Source organism: Bos taurus, chromosome 8 (genome assembly GCF_002263795.3).
Source record: "Bos taurus isolate L1 Dominette 01449 registration number 42190680 breed Hereford chromosome 8, ARS-UCD2.0, whole genome shotgun sequence".
Lineage (NCBI taxonomy): Eukaryota > Metazoa > Chordata > Mammalia > Artiodactyla > Bovidae > Bos > Bos taurus.
In genome coordinates, this window is record NC_037335.1 from 59,567,048 (window position 1) to 59,585,938 (window position 18,891).

At 43.9% G+C, this 18,891-nt stretch overlaps 1 protein-coding gene across 7 annotated transcripts in view; it reads left to right on the forward strand.

The window, feature by feature from the left end:
• UNC13B (unc-13 homolog B) overlaps positions 1 to 18,891 on the forward strand; it is a 212,729-nt gene that overhangs the window by 180,026 nt on the left and 13,812 nt on the right. For all 7 annotated transcript variants that reach the window (NM_001193239.3, XM_024995783.2, XM_059889128.1 and 4 more), the window contains 10 exons: positions 1,809 to 2,036; positions 2,646 to 2,787; positions 4,710 to 4,879; positions 5,327 to 5,442; positions 5,786 to 5,949; positions 8,388 to 8,538; positions 9,910 to 9,978; positions 11,362 to 11,451; positions 11,796 to 11,924; positions 18,176 to 18,303. In NM_001193239.3, the coding sequence (NP_001180168.2) occupies positions 1,809 to 2,036; positions 2,646 to 2,787; positions 4,710 to 4,879; positions 5,327 to 5,442; positions 5,786 to 5,949; positions 8,388 to 8,538; positions 9,910 to 9,978; positions 11,362 to 11,451; positions 11,796 to 11,924; positions 18,176 to 18,303 (1,387 nt within the window). The remainder of the gene's footprint in view (positions 1 to 1,808; positions 2,037 to 2,645; positions 2,788 to 4,709; positions 4,880 to 5,326; positions 5,443 to 5,785; positions 5,950 to 8,387; positions 8,539 to 9,909; positions 9,979 to 11,361; positions 11,452 to 11,795; positions 11,925 to 18,175; positions 18,304 to 18,891) is intronic.

Genomic DNA, 18,891 nt, shown 5'->3' on the forward strand with positions numbered 1-18,891 from the left:
GGGAAGAACAGGAGCAGGGAAAGCAGCAAGTTGTGGCACAGGAGGTGGTAGCACTCCAAGTTCTTATCTCCTTGCTCCACTCCTGCTCGGCTTGCACTGCTATGGTTAGACCCTGGGAAGAGCAGGGGTGGGGGTGTGGGAAAGTATTCTCTCACCCCTCCAGGTCTTCAGGTGTTCCTTATTGCCACGCCACAGCAATGAAAGCTTCAGAAATTGTGGTAGGAGAAAGGAAGGTCACCTTTAGACTCACAAGCACTTCATTATCCCAAGGAAAGATATGAGACCTAAAAGGGCCTCAAGGAATTGTTGACTTAAAATGTCATTCTTTGAAAAACCCTAGATTGATGCCAGTGACATGGCTGTAGTGGACATGAAGAGACAGGCTGAACATAGCAGAAGAGTTGGGTGCTGGTGATGACTTTGCCCAAATCCATCATGAGGGGGTGACAAGGACAGGTGTCAGCAGCACCTTGCTTTAATTGGGAGAACTAGCAACTGGCTACATAGGCTGCTTGCTGGAAGCCTCTAAAGAGGTGCTCTATAATAGCCAGGGTGTCTTATCTTCTCTTTAAGAGCCTTTCCGAGGTCCCCTTCCAGGGAAATATCATTGCATGGGATATGCTAAATGCAAGAGTAGATGCAGCCCAGGTCACTTTTCATTTATCTAAGTTCTATGAAGTACAGAGTGGAATTAAATGCCCTTCCCTTTTCTGTCTAGACTTTCCTAGACAGAAAATCTGCTTTCCATCCTCCCAGGGTTAAGAGGTGAATGTTGACCTTTCTTCTTTGCTCCAAATTTTGTAGTTAAGACCTGAGCCTTTGGAGACTGGAGAGAGGTTAAGATCCAATCTGCCAATAAAGAAAGGATGAATCCTTTGCCTGAGAAGCCTGGTTGGTGAAATACACTGGAGGAAATCTCTGTTCCTCCATAATCCTTAGGACAGCAGAGATGAGCTGGCTGGGGTCATGGCTGGTAAAAATGGCCCTTGGCCTTGCCAGGATAATACGGATGGTAACAATAGTAGAGAGTGTTTATTACTCAATAAATAAAGCACTTAGCCCAGTGTCAGATGGCAGGCACTGGGCTGGATGCTTTATGCTAATAAAATGCTTACTACAAATCTTGAGAGATAAGTGCCACTTTCTTCTGATAGAAGAAATGTATTTACCCAGCAGGGAGTAGTAGAGTCAGGATTGGAACCCAAGTCTGTCAGATAACAAAGCCATAATTTTCTCACCATACCACAATGTCTTCTGAGATTTGAGACACTGGAGCCACAGGGGAGGATGTGCCCAGCTACGAGCTATGATGAATTCTGAGATCCATATCATGACTTGGCATTTGGATGAGTTTGGTGGAGTTGTGCCTATCCACAACCATTCCCTGGTAACTGGGATACCCATTTTGATATTTTGGCCTTAGACTTGGAGGGGTATCTCTCAACAAGCATGTAGATGGAAGAAAGACAAAACCAACTGCAGACTGAGCTACATTTTTTTTTCTTTTCTCATGAAAAACGCAATATGTTTCTAAATAGAGAGAATGGACTAATTAACATATTAGTTATATTGTTAACATATAACAATGATCAACTTTTTGCTATTCTTTGAGTTGCCTTTTAAACTCCACTGGCCAGGCATTAAACTCTAGCAGGCCCCACAGATACCAACTTTTCCCAGAAAAATACGTCTTCCTAAGCTTCTCTCACTGCTCAGTGACATCTCCTAAGCCCCATTCTTCAGCCTGATCCTTGATCTGGTAGGTGACCTGTTGGTTACCCTACTTTCTGTCTCTGGCCACTCTTCAGGGGCTGCAGAAAAGAGCTCTAAACATGGAGCGGAGGACCGGACCCAGAACATCATCATGGCCATGAAGGACCGCATGAAGATCCGAGAGCGGAATAAGCCAGAGATCTTTGAAGTTATCCGGGATGTCTTCAATGTGAGCAAAGTCGCCCATGTGCAACAAATGAAAACAGTGAAGCAGAGTGTGTTGGATGGCACCTCCAAATGGTCAGCCAAAATCACCATCACTGGTGAGCAGGCCAGAGTTTGAGGGGACAGGATGGCCTTGGCCATGGGGAGGAGCCTGGGGAGGAAGCATCCTGAGCATGAGGAAGCAGGGACTGTGGGGGAAAGAACACAGAATGAAGCCCTCATTATTCATTACTCCTCCTCTTCTAGACTCCAATGCCAGTGGTGCTGGGAGAGGCAAGACTGACGATTGCAATCTGAATGATAATGCAAGAATTTAGTAACAATCTGATATTACAGACTTGGTTAGCAGTTTGATGTTATAAGAGCTGGGAGGCTGGGGGAAAGGGGACAGGCAGGAGATCAGGGAGTAGTTAACCAGTGATTTATTAGCTGGGTGCATATGACTGAAGCATGCATGTATCAGAACAGGTAAGGACCTGTCTGGGCAAGTGGTCAGTTAGGGTCCAGGGAAGAGGTAGGATTCTTGGGCTAGGCTTTGAGGGAAAGGTTTAGGGCTAAGAATAGAAGTGGAGGAGTGAGGAAATCTGCTCCTGTACAAGGAGCAGATAGAGGGTGCTCCAAGATGGGAAGTATGAGTCGTACTTTGGAGGGCTCATGACTTCCAGAGTGTACTCTGAAGCCTCCTTCTGTGTGTGTCTGGGTTGCAGTGGTGTGTGCCCAGGGCCTACAAGCCAAGGACAAGACAGGATCCAGTGACCCTTATGTGACTGTGCAAGTGGGCAAAACCAAGAAGCGTACCAAGACCATTTTTGGAAACCTGAATCCTGTTTGGGAGGAGAAGTTCCATTTGTAAGTCATACTGGGAAAGTCGTCTTTCCTGGGACTGTGTGTATTTTGGGAACAGCGTTAAATCCTGTTGTTCTGGACTTGGACTCTAAGAGAGATGGGGTAGAGGCAATGGAGAAGACCCATTTCTCACTTGCTTTAATTGGCTAGCATTTATTCTTTTCCTAGGTCTCCTTCTCATAGACTGTTGTATCAGGGTTATTGCACTCAAGTCTTAACTTGGGCTATTAAAGGGGCCCCTGGGCAAACCATACTGCTTTTTCTAGTGCTAGCAAGATTTTACTACAGCTGAGTGACAGAGCCAGAGACTGCCATGCAACTGTGTGCCTTGCAGCCCTGCCATCCTGTAATGCTAGACTTTTCATTTTCCTAACCCCTAGGAAGAATTAGTCTCTTCCAGGGAGTGGGGTGGGAACAGCTTGTCCTGCAAGTGGGTAGACTTGAAGATAGAAACCTTGGATTTTGGACAATTTTCCATTTCCCTTAAGTGCTCTGCTTTTCTTTCTGCCTCAGCTTCCACTCCCTTCTCCTTTATTCAGTATCTCACTTTTGTACAGACTATTTCATATGACAGCAAGGGATGACTGCTGAAAAATGGCAAGCTGTAGCCTAGAACCTGGACTGGTGTCTGGTGAATCCAGATGCTTTATCCACCCCCGTTAATGCCTAGGACCAGGACTTTGAGTCTGAATCAGCCAAACAGGCAGCTTATGTAGAGACCTTCTGCTCTTGGCTACTTGGAAGGAAATTGGGAAAAGGAATTGGGGCCTATAAAAGCCATCTCCAGTCCAGAGGCGATAGTTACTGAGGGGAGCACCTTTTTGTCAAGAAGCTGACTGGTTCCTGCTTGACTATTACTTATGGTTAATTCTACACTCAATCTTGGCAAAAGGCCGAGAAGTGATACTTACAGTTAATGCTAAATGAATTGGCTCTATAGTCAATTTTTCCCACTTTTCATTTAGTAAGCAATTTGTATTCTTCTCAGATGGTAAAGAATCTGCCTGCAGTTTGGGAGACCCAGGTTCAATCCCTGGGTTGGGAAGATCCCCTGGAAAGGGAATGGCTACCCACTGCAGTATTCTTGCCTGGAGAATTCCATGGACAGAGGAACCTGGTGGGCTTCAGTCCATGGGGTTGCAAAGAGCCAGACATGACTGAGCAACTAATACACACTTGTATTCTGTATAAGACACTCTACATGATATTGTCATCTAAAAATGTATAAGACAATGCCTGGCTTTAAGAGGCTTATTGATGATTTGTCTGTTATTTTTCAGTAGACCAGTAGTTATCCTATAATACTTTAACAGAATGTGCAAAGACATTATGAGAACATAGGATAAGGAGCAGCAAACTCTGCCAAGTACAACTTTTAGATAAGGCAGCAGGGATCCAAAAAGCAACTGCTGGGGATGGAGAGTGTGAGGGAGGTACCTGGCAAACTACCCCTCCAAAGCAAGCACCATAGAGAAAATGACAAGTCAAGTGGCTATTAAAGAATGATTAAAAAAAAGAAGACGAAGAAGGAGAATGAGAGAAGTTCACCAAGCGCATTCCCAGATATATGGGGATGTTAGGTAGAAAACTAAAGCAAATATGACCAGATGGGCTTACCATGAACATTTAACATCTTTATGGACTTCATACAGGACTCAGGGGAGGGAACTACCAACTGCTTCCTAGGGTTCTGTGGCATCTATCAGGCTGTTTTCTGTTGGGAGAGCTACCCAGGCTAAGGAGTGGAGAGCCATTTGCTCAGATAGCCCGACTCACTGGGGACTTGAGTACCAGTGTCCTGTGACTCCTTCTCTTCCTCTGTCAGCCTCAAGTGCAGCTGGTAGAGCTTTGGGAAGGAAGTGGAAGTCATAAGAGAGAGGGTTGCTGGGCCCGTCCATAACAGAACCTGCCTGACTCTCTTACAGTGAGTGCCACAACTCTTCTGACCGCATTAAGGTACGTGTGTGGGATGAGGATGATGACATCAAGTCACGAGTAAAGCAGCGGCTAAAGCGAGAGTCTGATGATTTCCTCGGCCAAACCATCATTGAGGTTCGAACACTGAGTGGCGAAATGGACGTCTGGTACAACTTGGGTGAGGAAGCAGGACCAGAGAAAGCTTCTGGGAAGGGAGAGCCTGACTGGAGAACCTGGGGAAAACCCTGTCTACCGAGTCCACTACTCAGTCCCCAGAGCATATACATCTCCATACAGAGCTTGCTTTCCCAACAGAGAACCCACCACAGATAGAGATGGGGACAGAGGCCTGGGGGTGTCTGGGGTGCACTCTAGATGAACATTTTTTCCATCTTTCAGAGAGTGAGATCTCACCCCTAGTGCCTTTAGCCCACCGGGCACTTCTTTTCTTCCACCCAGCCAGTTCTGGAGTATTTGTGAAGTATACGGTCACTGCAGTGAGTTCGGTTTGTTTGGTGAACACTTGTGTTGGTGCCCCCTTTCCTTTGGGTTAAGCCAGGATGGGAGCTGTCTGTGCTGTCTGCATTTGCATTGTGGTCAATCTCCAGTCTTCTTTCCTTCCTAGAGAAGAGGACAGACAAGTCAGCCGTCTCGGGGGCCATCCGACTGCAAATCAGCGTGGAGATCAAGGGAGAAGAGAAGGTAGCCCCATATCATGTGCAGTACACGTGTCTCCATGAGGTGAGCCAGCTCTTGGGAGATGGGGTGCCAGAACGCTAGGTTGGGAGGTGCCTTTGACAATAAGTAGGAAGGCTTGCTACTTGAAGTTCTGGAGCCCATTTTTATTTTATTCTTGGCTCACTGTGCGTGGCAGACAAGCCCAAGAAACAGTCCCAGCCTCGGTTCTCTTTTACTAACGCGAGAACAGACAACTGGGGCCATAGGAGTTACTGAGCAGTGACTCGAAGGACAGAATTTCTGTTGAACCCTATTCACACTCTCCTGGTCTTTACCAACAGGGTTTTTTCCTAATATATAGTTTAACTCTTTAATATCAATATATATTTTACTGTGTCTCCTATAGAACCTCTTCCATTACCTCACGGACATTCAGGGCAGCGGAGGAGTCCAGATCCCTGAGGCTCGAGGAGATGATGCATGGAAGGTGTACTTTGATGAGACTGCCCAGGAAATTGTGGATGAATTTGCCATGCGCTATGGCATTGAGTCCATATATCAGGCCATGACGTAAGGCTCCCCTGGGGCCCTGGGAAATGGCTACCAACTCTTGAAATAGCTAATGGAGGTACACTGATAGAGTGGACAGGTCCCTAGTCGGGTAGTAGGCAGTGATTCATTGCTATCCCTCTCTGAGCTGGGTGAGGTGGATCTGTACCCCAAGGCAGAGAGAGTAATGTATAAAGGGAGTGTGTTTATCAGTAACTCGGGGAGAGGGGAGTTGTCTGTCTACCCCAGAATTCACAGGGCATGGGTGTGTATACAAGAACAGACTTGCCCAGTCATCACAGGCCTGAGCATACAGGGTACACGTGCTATGACAGAAATCCCCACCATGAGAACAGGTATAGGCTGTGTGTTGGAGGGGCTGCCACTAGAGCTCTGCACAGGAAACAACACTGGGTAAGCAGAAGGTAGCTAGTGCCCTGGCTGTGCTCTTGTATTTAGTTTGACTTAGTTCTTTGTATGTGTCATATGTTGTGCCACATGTTGAGAACACGAAGATGAATAAGGGGGCCTCTGTGTTTGGGGAACTTGGTGTAGCAGGAGAGCTGCTAAGCCGCTTCAGTTGTGTCCGACTCTATGCGACCCCCATAGACGGCAGCCCACCAGCCTCCTCTGTCCCTGGGATTCTCCAGGCAAGAACACTGGAGTTGGTTCCCATTTCCTTCTCCAATGCATGAAAGTGAAAAGTGAAAGTGAAGTTGCTCAGTCGTGTCTGACTCTTAGCGACCCCATGGACTGCAGCCTACCAGGCTCCTCCATCCATGGGATTCTCAAGGCAAGAATACTGGACAGACAGACCAGTAAACAAACAATTGCATTATAATGTGATAAGTGCCATCAAGAAGTAATCACAGTGTATTATGAGAGCATCTAAATTTGAGGAGAGGCCTGTGAGGGAAGCTGTTGAAGAGCTGACACTTGAAATACAGAAAAGAGGGAAGGGCATTTCTGGTAGGATAGGTGCAGAGATGCTAAGATGCAACAGAGCATAGACTATTCAAAGAATTACAAGAAGTTTAGTCTAGATGGAGAAACATATTGAGGAATGAGGTTGGAGAATGGCCCCTCTGCCTTTCTTGCCTTCTTCCACTCCCTGGATGACTTCATTCAAGCCTATAACCTCAACTACTACTTTTGAGCTTAGGACTCCCAGATCTCTTTCTCCAGACCAGATCTTTTCCTGAGTTTCAGATCCATTTTGATTTGCTTTCTGGGTATTTCCACAGGCATTGCAAACTCAATATGATTCAAAATCCAAATCAACATTATCTCCAGCAAATCTGTCCTGTTCTTCCTGTATTTCCTATTTTAGTAAATGGAACAGTTTATTACACAGTTATCCAAACAGAAATTCAGATGTCAGCCTAAACTTTTTTTTCTTACTACCACCATCTAATCAGTCTCTGAAACCTCTAGATTCTACCTCCTAGAAATGTTTTTAATCTATCAGTATTGCTATAGCTCAGTAATAATGATAATAATAACAACAACTTCTATATACCATTTCCTTATGTGCCAGGCACTGGTCTAAGTAATTTATGAATGTTAACTCATTTCATCCCCAGGTCATTATTATTTCCATTTTGTAGGTAAAAAACAGGCATAACGAAGTTGAAATAATTTATCTAAGGTCCCTGAGTGGTGGAGCTGTGACTCAACCCTAGAATCTGGTTATTGGGTCTATGCTCTTAACCATTTCTTTGTTCCATTTGGTGCCTTGTTGCTTCTTTTCTGAGTGATTGCAATAACTCTTCAATTGGTCTTTCTGTCTTAGTCTTACCTCTCTCCAAGTTTTCTTTTCTGATTTTTACCATCAAGGTGACCTTTTTGAAAAACTAATCTGATCACAGTAAACCTCTGTTTAAAAAGTACCATACCATCTAGGATAAACTCCTTTTACTATCTGTTCTCTGTCTGCTGCTCCTCTGTCATTTCTTAGTATTTGTCTATCAAACACTTGAACAACGGCTATAAGGAAGGTTTCCCAAATGAATGACTTTCTCCATGAAGAGATTTGTTTTTGAAATACAGTTTCCCTTTGCCCGCATACTTCTCCAATGATTAATTCTTACTATCTTTTAAGACTTGTTTCAACCATCTCTTCTTTGAGAAGCCTTTTTTCTAGTCTATTCTAGCTCCCAGCCATTCTAATTTAGATGACCTTCGTGTATGTTCCCACAGAATTTTTGCATAGCATGCCTTAAGTTACTGACTTATTTTCTGACACTTGCCAGGCTATCACCTCTTTGGATTCTGGAACTTAGCGTAGGGCCTGGCACACAGTAGGTGTTCATTGAATGTATGTTTGAATAAATAAATTATGAAAATCTTTGTCTGCCAAGGTGATCATAAGCTTCATACACAAGAGTGGGATCTTTTGATTACTTGGCTTTTGCCACAAACCCTGAAGAGTCTTTGAGGCTGAAGACACTGTTTTTCAGGCATTTTGCATGTTTGTCATCCAAGTACATGTGTCCTGGTGTGCCAGCAGTGATGAGCACCTTACTGGCCAACATCAATGCCTACTATGCCCACACAACTGCCTCCACCAATGTCTCTGCATCTGATCGTTTTGCAGCCTCCAACTTTGGGGTGAGTGTGATGTTAAGACATGTTACCTGATTGTTATCAATTAACAAGCGTTTGATTTTTCAATTGGTACTGCAGAGCTGATATGCCTAAAAATTCAAATATATAGTGTCACCTAGATAGTGAACTTGTTTCCTTATGGGTATTTATTCTACCAGTAGACTCTCCTCAGCACCATGGTGGTTTGGTAGGGGCACAACGTGGGCTGAGGGAGAAGTCTCTGGGCCAAAAGCTTGGTTGAGTCACCATGTTCCTCAGCCCTGCAGGTTCACAAAGGAACCTTCTTATTATTCAGTCTCTCTCTGACAGATTCATACCACTTAAGTTCACATGGTCTGACGTCTAAGCGAGAATACCAGTACATACCTGAACTTAACCCTTTCTTAGTGTCTGGACTGTTTTCCTGATCCAGGGTATATCCTTTCCTGTTATTAAAGTATTTGAGAAGTTGAATCATTGCTTGTAATGTCACCTGATGTAAGTTCAATATAAACTGGATGGAATATTTCTGATCCACCACAAAGACTACTCTTTAGAGATAAAATTACTGATACTCCCAAATCAGTATCTCTAATCTCTGAGTGCTTTTCCTTGGTAGTAATCACTTTTTTGATGTTGATAGTCTTTCTGTAGAGGAATTAGTGTCATTGATTAAGCCAGTCAAATATCTATTCCTTTCTGTTTCTTCACAGTATCTATTTACTTAATATCTGATGCTATATAATATTATCAATATGTGAGTTCTAGGACCACTATACAAATAGCCTACAGGAACGTGATTCCGTATTTAATTATACTTTTATAAAAATAAAGTATCAAATAGTATTTGTTATTTATTTTGACATTTAAAATGTATAAACTAAGGGAAATGATGTGGAATGTGGTTCCACCTTCCAAATGTATCACCGATCACCTTCCAAATGTATCACTATTTCTCTTTCCCCTCCTCACTGCCAGGCTGTGGCTGTTTCACTGTTAAGAGCTATCCCAAGATAAGTTAGGACACCACAAACTCAGGAATAAGTTGGAGACTGTGTCTAGAGTTTCCTGAATTAGTTAGAGTCCCAGTGGGATGGAGATGCGCTGGTCATCTCCTCTTGATTTGTATTCAGTGCTGTTTCCAGTCCCAGAAATGTGTCTCCTCTTGTCAGTGTGGGAAGAGTCCCCAGTCTGAATGCTAAGAGATGGAACAGGAATGACCTATCCCACTTCTCCTTTGCGTGGTTTGTTGTTCTCTTCTTTGGCAAATACAAGACCTGATGTGTCCCCAACTCAGAGTTTTCTCCTCACCCTGAGATGGTGCTCTTTTTGCTACAGTCTGAGGGCTCAGGAACTGATCTTTTCTCTTCTCCATTATTTGTTTACCACCCTTAGAAAGAGAGATTTGTGAAACTTCTGGACCAGCTGCACAACTCACTGAGGATTGACCTCTCTACCTACAGGGTGAGTGAAGACATGGCTGTGGGGTGGGATGAAGGATAATATCAAGGTCAGTCTAGAGAGACTATGGGCCAATCACAACTATAAAAATTGAAGGCAAGGAAAATTAGTCCTTTTCATCACATCTGAGTATGGCCAACATCACTGACACCTGTGGGTCTTCCAACTCCAGGGCCCATGCAGTGTTTAAACAGTAGCAGGTGTGGTTGCTGTTTATAGATAGTTGGCTTTCTAACCCCACACATGTCACTCTACCAAACTCTCTGATGATATTCCCATCAGGGAGTCTCCTAAGGATAATCTCTTCCAGAAATGCCCTTTAAAACATAGATAGTTACATTTTCTTGTTGTGTCTTGCCATATTCTCCTCATTTTCTAGGCAAGGTGTGCGGATCTGGCTAAGGGAAGAGAGAGTAGCTTGGCTTGGGCAAGTAATGTGTAGCAGATATGTCCATTTCTAGAATGGAGAGAGGACAGAGATATAGCAGGAAGGTGAGTGTCTAGATCAGGACAGGGAAATGGGCAGTTTTTTTGTTCTTCCTAAGTTAGGCCGCCTTAGAATGACTTCATTACTTGCTTTAAAGTGTTGTGAATTTCCAGAACAGGCAATATACCCACATTAAAAAGTAAGTATAAAACAACCTCAAAGTCAAGAAGTGCAATTTTAATTATCTGCACCTTCAGTGCCCTCCATTTGCACGAATAATGGAGAGTTGACTGTATATCTTGTGTTTGGCATATAAGTAGCCTTTTGAAGGTTTAAAAAAAGCAACCCTTAAAATGGAGAGTGGTGCAGCATCTTCCTTAAGCTCTCTTTGGCAGCTTCTCCCTAAAACTCATGCCAAAAGGAAAGAAAGATCCTAAGGTGGAAAGATCCTAAGGAACTCACTCCAAAAGCAGTTCTGCTCAGAGCTTTGCCATCTGCTGGCTCCAGAATGGTAGAGTAACCAAGACCCACTGTACAGAAAGTATACGTCCTGGATCCCAGTCTTTTCTATGGTGTGGCTCCACTTATATTCCATGATATACAGTTAGATTGTAACTTCTGAAGAATTCATTGTTTGGGTGTAAGACTCTTCACCCAAGAAAAAAGTGTGTGTGCGTGTGTGTGAATGTCTGTATGTTTATTTGTGCAAATACTCACACGTTGCATGGGAAGTAGGGTTGGGGGTAGGACATGTTGCTTTCTGGGCCTGGGGTTATTAACACCTGCTTTTGGCAAGGGCCTGAGTCCATGGAAAAGAGAGATATGTAGTCTTACAGCATTTTTGTTCTGCTTCACTAGGAAAGATCCCTATGGGTGGTCCTTAGGTGATCCCTTGCTTTTGGCAGGGAAGGCTTTCATATTCTTCTGTTCCTCTCTTACATTTTCTTGATTTGCAACAGAATAATTTCCCTGCTGGGAGCCCTGAGCGACTTCAGGACTTAAAGTCCACAGTGGATTTGCTGACCAGCATTACTTTCTTCCGAATGAAGGTAAGAGATGAATTTGGGCTGGGAGGTGCTAGGCTGGGGACCTGGCCCCAGGACATGGAAGCCAAGAATCATTGAGTATATAGTCTAAGGCTATAGGATCCATCACCTCTAAACCTATATTTCCATATATCTGTTCCTGAGTTACTTCCAAGAAGATCATGGATCAAGAAGGATGGACTAGGTAGTTCTCTCCATCAGCTGTGCTGACAATTTCATCTCAGGGCAAGGTCCAGGGACCTTGAGAAGGATGAAGGAATCTGGGATAATTTGGGGGCACTTCTAGGAAGAGATCTCACTCAGGTCAGCAGGACCCTGGACCCATATTTTTTTAAATTAATTGGCAGGTGCAAGAACTTCAGAGCCCTCCAAGAGCCAGCCAGGTAGTAAAAGATTGTGTGAAGGCCTGTTTGAACTCAACATATGAGTATATCTTCAACAACTGCCATGACTTGTACAGCCGCCAGTACCAGCTGGTAAGAGGATCGGGCTCAGGTGGGGCCAGCTGTCAGTGGTTCTTGAAGCCTCAGCTTTCTTTCGTATGATTGTGGTGGAAGGGAGCTCAGGAAAAGTCCTTGATGTTCTCAGGAGTGAGTGGGTTGTGGAGTGGGGACCATCTAGATCATGTGAGACATTTGTAGATGGATAGGAACCATTGGACAAGATGTTACATAACTGAGTTGAACAGAAACAGCAACAATAAATTTTACTTTGGTATTGAAGAAAGGGACCTAAATTTGAACTCAGTTCAGGGAGTGAGTAGGTGAATTCTTAGTCCTTCCTAGAGTCTGCTTTCCCCCTGAGGTTAATTTTATTCTGACTCATGTAAACACCTCTGTGTTCCAGGCTCCCTTCCCCTGAGATCTGAGCTACTGGAGCCTTTGTTAAGCTTGCCGCACTCAAGGCTTCGTCATCCATCAACACATTCTCTCTGTTAGGGAAAGATACTGTTTTTAGCTTTTATCTTTCAGTTATACAGGAGTCTGTCTAAATACCTGGTCTCTATTCTCTATCTCTTCCCTAGTGGCTCAGTTGGTAAAGAGTCTACCTGAAATGAGGGAGACCCACATTCAATCCCTGACTTGGGAAGATTCCCTGGAGAAGGAAATGACAACCCACTCTGCTATTCTTGGACAGAAGAGCCTTTTGGCTTCAGTCTGTGGGGTCACAAAGAGGAATCGGACCTAGTTTTAGATAAATCTAGACTTTGAAAGAGGCCTTATAAACCATTCAAGGACTTTCTTTAGCCTTTTTATTTTGCTGTTTTTTGTGTTTTTTTTTTAACTTTCTCTCATTCTTATTTTCTCATTATTTGTACTGAAGTAAACCCTCAGTGAAAGTGAAAATCACTCAGTCGTATCCAACTCTTTGTGACCCCATATATAGAGTCCATGGAATTCTCCAGGCCAGAAGGTAGCCTTTTTCTTCTCCAGGGGATCTTCCCAACCCAGAGATCGAGCCCAGGTCTCTCATGTTGCAGGCAGATTCTTTACCAGCTGAGCCACAAGGGAAGCCCAAGAACTCTGGAGTGGGTAGGCAATCCCTTCTCCAGCAGATCTTCCTGACCCAGGAGTCAAACTGGGGTTTCCTGTATTGTAGGTGGATTTTCTACCAACTGAGCTCTCAGGGATGCCCCAAGTAAACCCTTGGTGTCTTTCATTTCCCTCTACTGACCTTCAGTCCTTGATTCATTCATCTATCTGTTCTTTGAACAAGGTCAAGCCCTAGGGATATAATCTGCATCTCACTTGCATTTATCTCTTCTCTTTTTGATAAAAGCCATTCTAACAAATAGGAGGTGATATCTCATTGATTTGCATTTCCCTAATGATTCAGTTCAGTTCAATTCAGTTGCTCAGTCCTGTCCGACTCTTTGCAACACCATGGACTGCGGCACGCCAGGCTTCCCTGTCCATCACCAACTCCCAGAGCTTCCTCAAACTTGTGTCCATTGAGTGGGTGATGCCATCCAACCATCTCATCCTCTGTCATCCTTTCCTCCTCCCTCCCTCAATCATTCCCAGCTTCAGGGTCTTTACCAATGAGTCAGTTCTTCACATCAGGTAGCCAAAGTATTGGAGTTTCAGCTTCAGAATCAGTCCTTCTAATGAACATTCAGGACTGATTTCCTTTAGGATGCACTGGTTGGATGTCCTTGTAGTCCAAGCGACTCTCAAGAGTTTTCTCCAACAACACAGTTCAAAAGCATCAATCCTTCAGTGCTCAGCTTTCTTTATAGTCCAACTCTCACAACCATATATGACTACTGGAAAAACCATAGCTTTGACTAGACAGACCTTTGTTGGCAAAGTAATGTCTCTGCTTTTTAATATGCTGCCTAGGTTGGTCATAACTTTTCTTAAAAGGAGCAAGCGTCTTTTAATTTCATGGCTGCAGTCACAATCTGCAGTGATTTTGGAGCCCAAAAAAATAAAATCTGTCACCATTTCCATTGTTTCCCCATCTATTTGCCATGAAGTGATGGGACCAGATGCCATGATCTTAGTTTTCTGAATGTTGAGTTTTAAGCCAACTTTTTCACTCTCCCCTTTCACTTTCATCAAGAGGCTCTTTAGTTCTTCTTCACTTTCTGCCATAAGAGTGGTGTCATCTGCATATCTGAGGTTATTGATATTTCTCCCAGCAATCTTGATTCCAGCTTGTGCTTCTTCCAGCCCAGCATTTCTCATGATGTACTCTGGATATAAGTTAAATAAGCAGGGTGACAATATACAATTACAGCCTTGACGTACTCCTTTCCCGATTTGGACCCAGTGTGTTGTTCCATGTTCAGTTCTAACTGTTGCTTCTTGACCTGCATACAGATTTCTCAGGAGGCAGGTCAGGTAGTCTGGTATTCCCATCTCTTGAAGAATTTTCCTCAGTTTGTTGTGATCTACACAGTCAAAAGCTTTGGCATAGTCAATAAAACAGAAGTAGATGTTTTTCTGGAACTCTCTTGCTTTTTCGATGATCCAGTGGATTATAGCAATTTGATCTCTGGTTCCTCTGCCTTTTCTAAATCCAGCTTGAACATCTGGAAGTACTCAGTTCACGTATTGTTGAACCTGGAGTGGAGAATTTTAAGCATACTTTGTTAGCATGTGAGATGAGTGCCATTGTGCAGAGGTTTGAGCACTCTTTGGCATTGTCTTTCTTGGAGATTGGAATAAAAACTGACTTTTTCCAATCCTGTGGCCACTGCTGAGTTTTCTAAATTTACTGGCATATTGAGTGCAGCACTTTCACAGCATCATCTTTTAAGATTTGAAATAGTTCAACTGGAATGCTGTCACCTCCACTAGCTTTGTTCATAATGATTCTTCCTAAGGCCCACTTGACTTCACATTCCAGGATGTCTGGCTCTAGGTGAGTGATCACACCATTGTGATTATCTGGGTCATGAAGATCTTTTTTGTATAGTTTTTCTGTGAAGAGGAACTAAAAAGCCTCTTGATGAAAGTGAAAGTGGAGAGTGAAAAAGTTGGCTTAAAGCTCAACATTCAGAAAACAAAGATCATGGCACCTGGTCCCATCACTTCATGGCACATAGATGGGGAAACAGTGGAAACAGTGTCAGACCTTATTTTTGGGGGCTCCAAAATCACTGCAGATGGTGACTGCAGCCATGAAATTAAAAGACGCTTACTCCTTGGAAGGAAAGTTATGACCAACCTAGACAGCATATTCAAAAGCAGAGACATTATTTTGCCAACAAAGGTCCATCTAGCCAAGGCTATAATTTTTCCAGTGGTCATATATGGATGTGAGAGTTGGACTGTGAAGAGAGCTGAATGCCAAAGAACTGATGCTTTTGAACTGTGGTGTTGGAGAAGACTCTTGAGAGTCCCTTGGACTGCAAGGAGATCCAACCAGTCCATTCTAAAGGAGATCAGCCCTGGGATTTCTTTGGAAGGAATGATGCTAAAGCTGAAACTCCAGTACTTTGGCCACTTCATGCGAAGAGTTGACTCATTGGAAAAGACTCGGATGCTGGGAGGGATTGGGGGCAGGAGGAAAAGGGGATGACAGAGAATGAGATGGCTGGATGGCATCACTGACTCGATGGACATGAGTCTGAGTGAAATCTGAGAGTTGGTGATGGACAGTGAGGCCTGGTGTGCTGCGATTCATGGGGTCACAAAGAGTCGGACATGACTGAACGACTGAACTGAACTGAACTCTGTGTTCTTGCCACCTCTTCTTAATATCTTCTGCTTCTGTTAGGTCCATACCATTTCTGTCCTTTATCGAGCCCATCTTTGCATGAAATGTTCCCTTGGTATCTTGAATTTTCTTGAAGAGATCTCTAATCTTTCTCATTCTATTGTTTTTCTCTATTTGTTTGCGTTTATCACTGAGGAAGGCTTTCTTATCTCTCCTTGCTATTCTTTGGAACTCTGCATTCAATGGGTATATCTTTCCTTTTCTCCTTTGCCTTTTGCTTCTCTTCTTTTCACAGCTTTTTGTAAGGCCTCTTCAGACAACCATTTTGCCTTTTTTGCATTTCTTTTTCCTGGGGATGGTCTTGATCACTGCCTCCTATACAATGTCATGAACCTCCATCCATAGTTCTTCAAGCAGTCTATCAGATCTAATCCCTTGAATCTATTTATCACTTCCACTGTATAATCATAAGTTATTTGATTTAGGTCATACCTGAATGGTCTAGTGGTTTTCCCTACTTTCTTCAATTTCAGTCTGAATTTGGCAATGAGGAGTTCATCATTTGAGCCACAGGCTGTTCCCGGTCTTGTTTTTGCTGACTGTATAGAGCTTCTCCATCTTTGGCTGCAAAGAATATAATCAGTCTGATTTCCGTATTGACCATCTGATGATATCCATGTGTAGAGTCTTCTCTTGTGTTGTTAGAAGAGGGTGTTTGCTATGACCAGTGCGTTCTCTTGGCAAAACTCTATTAGCCTTTGCCCTGCTTCATTCTGTACTCCAAGGCCAAATTTGCCTGTTATTCCAGGTATTTCTTGACTTCCTACTTTTGCATTCCAGTCCCCTATAATGAAAAGGACATCTTTTTTGGGTGTTAGTTCTAGAAGGTCTTGTAGGTATTCACAGAACCGTTCAACTATAGCTTCTTCAGCATTACTGGTTGGGGCATCGACTTGGATTACTGTGATACTGAATGGTTTGCCTTGGAAACGAACAGAGGTCATTCTGTCATTTTTGAGATTGCATCCAAGTACTGCATTTCAGACTCTTGTTGACTATGATGGCTACTCCATTTCTTCTAAGGGATTCTTGCCCACAGAAGTAGATATAATGGTCATGAGTTAAATTCACCCATTCCAGTCCATTTTAGTTCACTGATTCCTAAATTGTTGATGTTCACTCTTGCCGTCTTCTGTTTGACCACTTCCAATTTGCCTTCATTCATGGACCTAACATTCCACGTTCCTATGCAATATTGCTCTTTACAGAATCGGACTTTACTTCCATTACCAGTCACATCCACATCCCTAATGATTGGTGATATTGAAAACCTCTCCTTGTACTTGTTGGGCATTGGTGTATTTCCTTTGGAGAGATGTCTGTTTAAGTCTTCTTCCCATTTTTTTGTCAGATTGGGGTTTTTTTGTTTGTTTTGTTTTTTGCTATTGAGTTGTTTGAGTTCCTTATCTATTTTGGGAATTAACCCCTTATCAGATAGGTGGTTTACAAATACTTTCCACCCTCTGTAGGTTGTCTTTTTATTTTGTTGATTGTTTCTTCTGCTGTGTAGAAACCTTTTAGTTTGATATAGTCTTACTTTTTGATTTTTGATTTTGTTTTCATATCCAAAGTGACCATCAGGGAGCTTTTCCCATGTTTTTTTCCCTAGGAGTTTTATGGTTTCAGGTCTTACATTTAAGTCCTTAATCCATTTTGAGTTAGAGTACTGGAGTGGGTTGCCATTTCCTTCTCCAGGGGATCTTCCTGACCCAGGGATCAAACCCGGGTCTCCTGCATTGTAGACAGATGCTTTACCCTCTGAGCTACATGCCCTCTGCATAAGATATGGGTCCAATTTCATTCTTTTGCTTGTGGATATCCAGTTTTCCCAACATCATTTATTGAAGAGACTATCCTTTCCACATTGAATATTCTTGGCTTCCCAAGGCTTTTTCTTATCCAGCTGGGCAAATAACTTCCAAATGCAGTTCTTCCCCCTAATGACTTTCAGGGGGCTAAGGGAAGTTTTGCTTCCCTGAGGGCTGGGCCAGCCTGCATGCTGGATCTGTTCTGTAGCTCCTGTAGAACTTGAAGGAACTTCTCAGAGCTGAGATGTACTTGTGTGTGGTGGGGCAGTGGGTGATGTTAGAGGAGGGCCACCACTAGAATAAAAGAACTGCCAATGGGGATCACATGGAACTAGACCCATTTAGACTGAAGGGGCTGTTTACTTCAACCAGGAATTCACTATGCTCTTAGCTACTGGGAGAAGAAGGAAGGGGGACAGGCATCTTTATGTCTCCTGGACTGATCAAGCTTATTAGAGCAATGCTCTGGAGCTTGGGAGAGAAGTTCTCAGAGACAGATTCTTTCTGTCCAAGGACCTCCCAGTGGTCACCGCTCTGTAGAATGGGTGGTGGTGTCTTGTGGAAGACAGGGTATAAGAAAGGAAGGGTGCCTGATTCTAAAGGAAGGGGCATGGTGTGGGGAAGGGGGAGAGGAAGACTCTCCATATTCTCCTCTGACTCTCACTATCTATCACCATCTTCTCGGGAATAAGAATCAGGAGCTGCCTCCAGAAGAACAGGGGCCCAGCATTAGGAACCTGGATTTCTGGCCCAAACTCATCACACTCATTGTGTCAATCATAGAGGAAGATAAGAATTCCTACACCCTCGTTCTGAACCAGTAAGTATCACCTCACTTGGCCTTTCTGTTTGGTGGTTGGTTTGTCCACCTGTCTAACAGCCTCTTTCTTTCCTGTCTCTGTGTGTTCACAGTGCCACCTCTTCCTCCTGTTCGTCCATCTGTCCCTCTGTCCCTTGTATCTGTCTGGGTGACTGTTTCTGGAGACAGTTGTGGAAACATAATGAGGGGCCCCGCCCCGACTGAACCAGCCTCCCTGGAGAGAGAGACCTCTGGGAGTGGCTGCCCTAGGAGTCCCTGGGGATCCAGAGACCAGGCGTGTATGTGTCCATCCACTGTGAATAAAGAGGGCCTTCTGATGCCCAACTTCTTGCTTCTTCTGCCCTAGCTTATTTAGCCTGGGCTTGTCTTTCAGCCTCAACCCTTCTCCTCCTGGCCAGAGTTCCCTGCCTTCTAGGCATCATCTCCCCTAGGGCCACCTTGCCTGAGGGGATCTTCTGCTCCAATGTGTCCCTCTGCCTACCACTGGCCCTGGGTCCTTATTCTACAGTTGGAGCCTAGCCCTATTTCCTAGGCTTCTCCTCTCTTCAATCTGACCTCCAAGAACTAGTCCTATTGGCCTTAGAATTA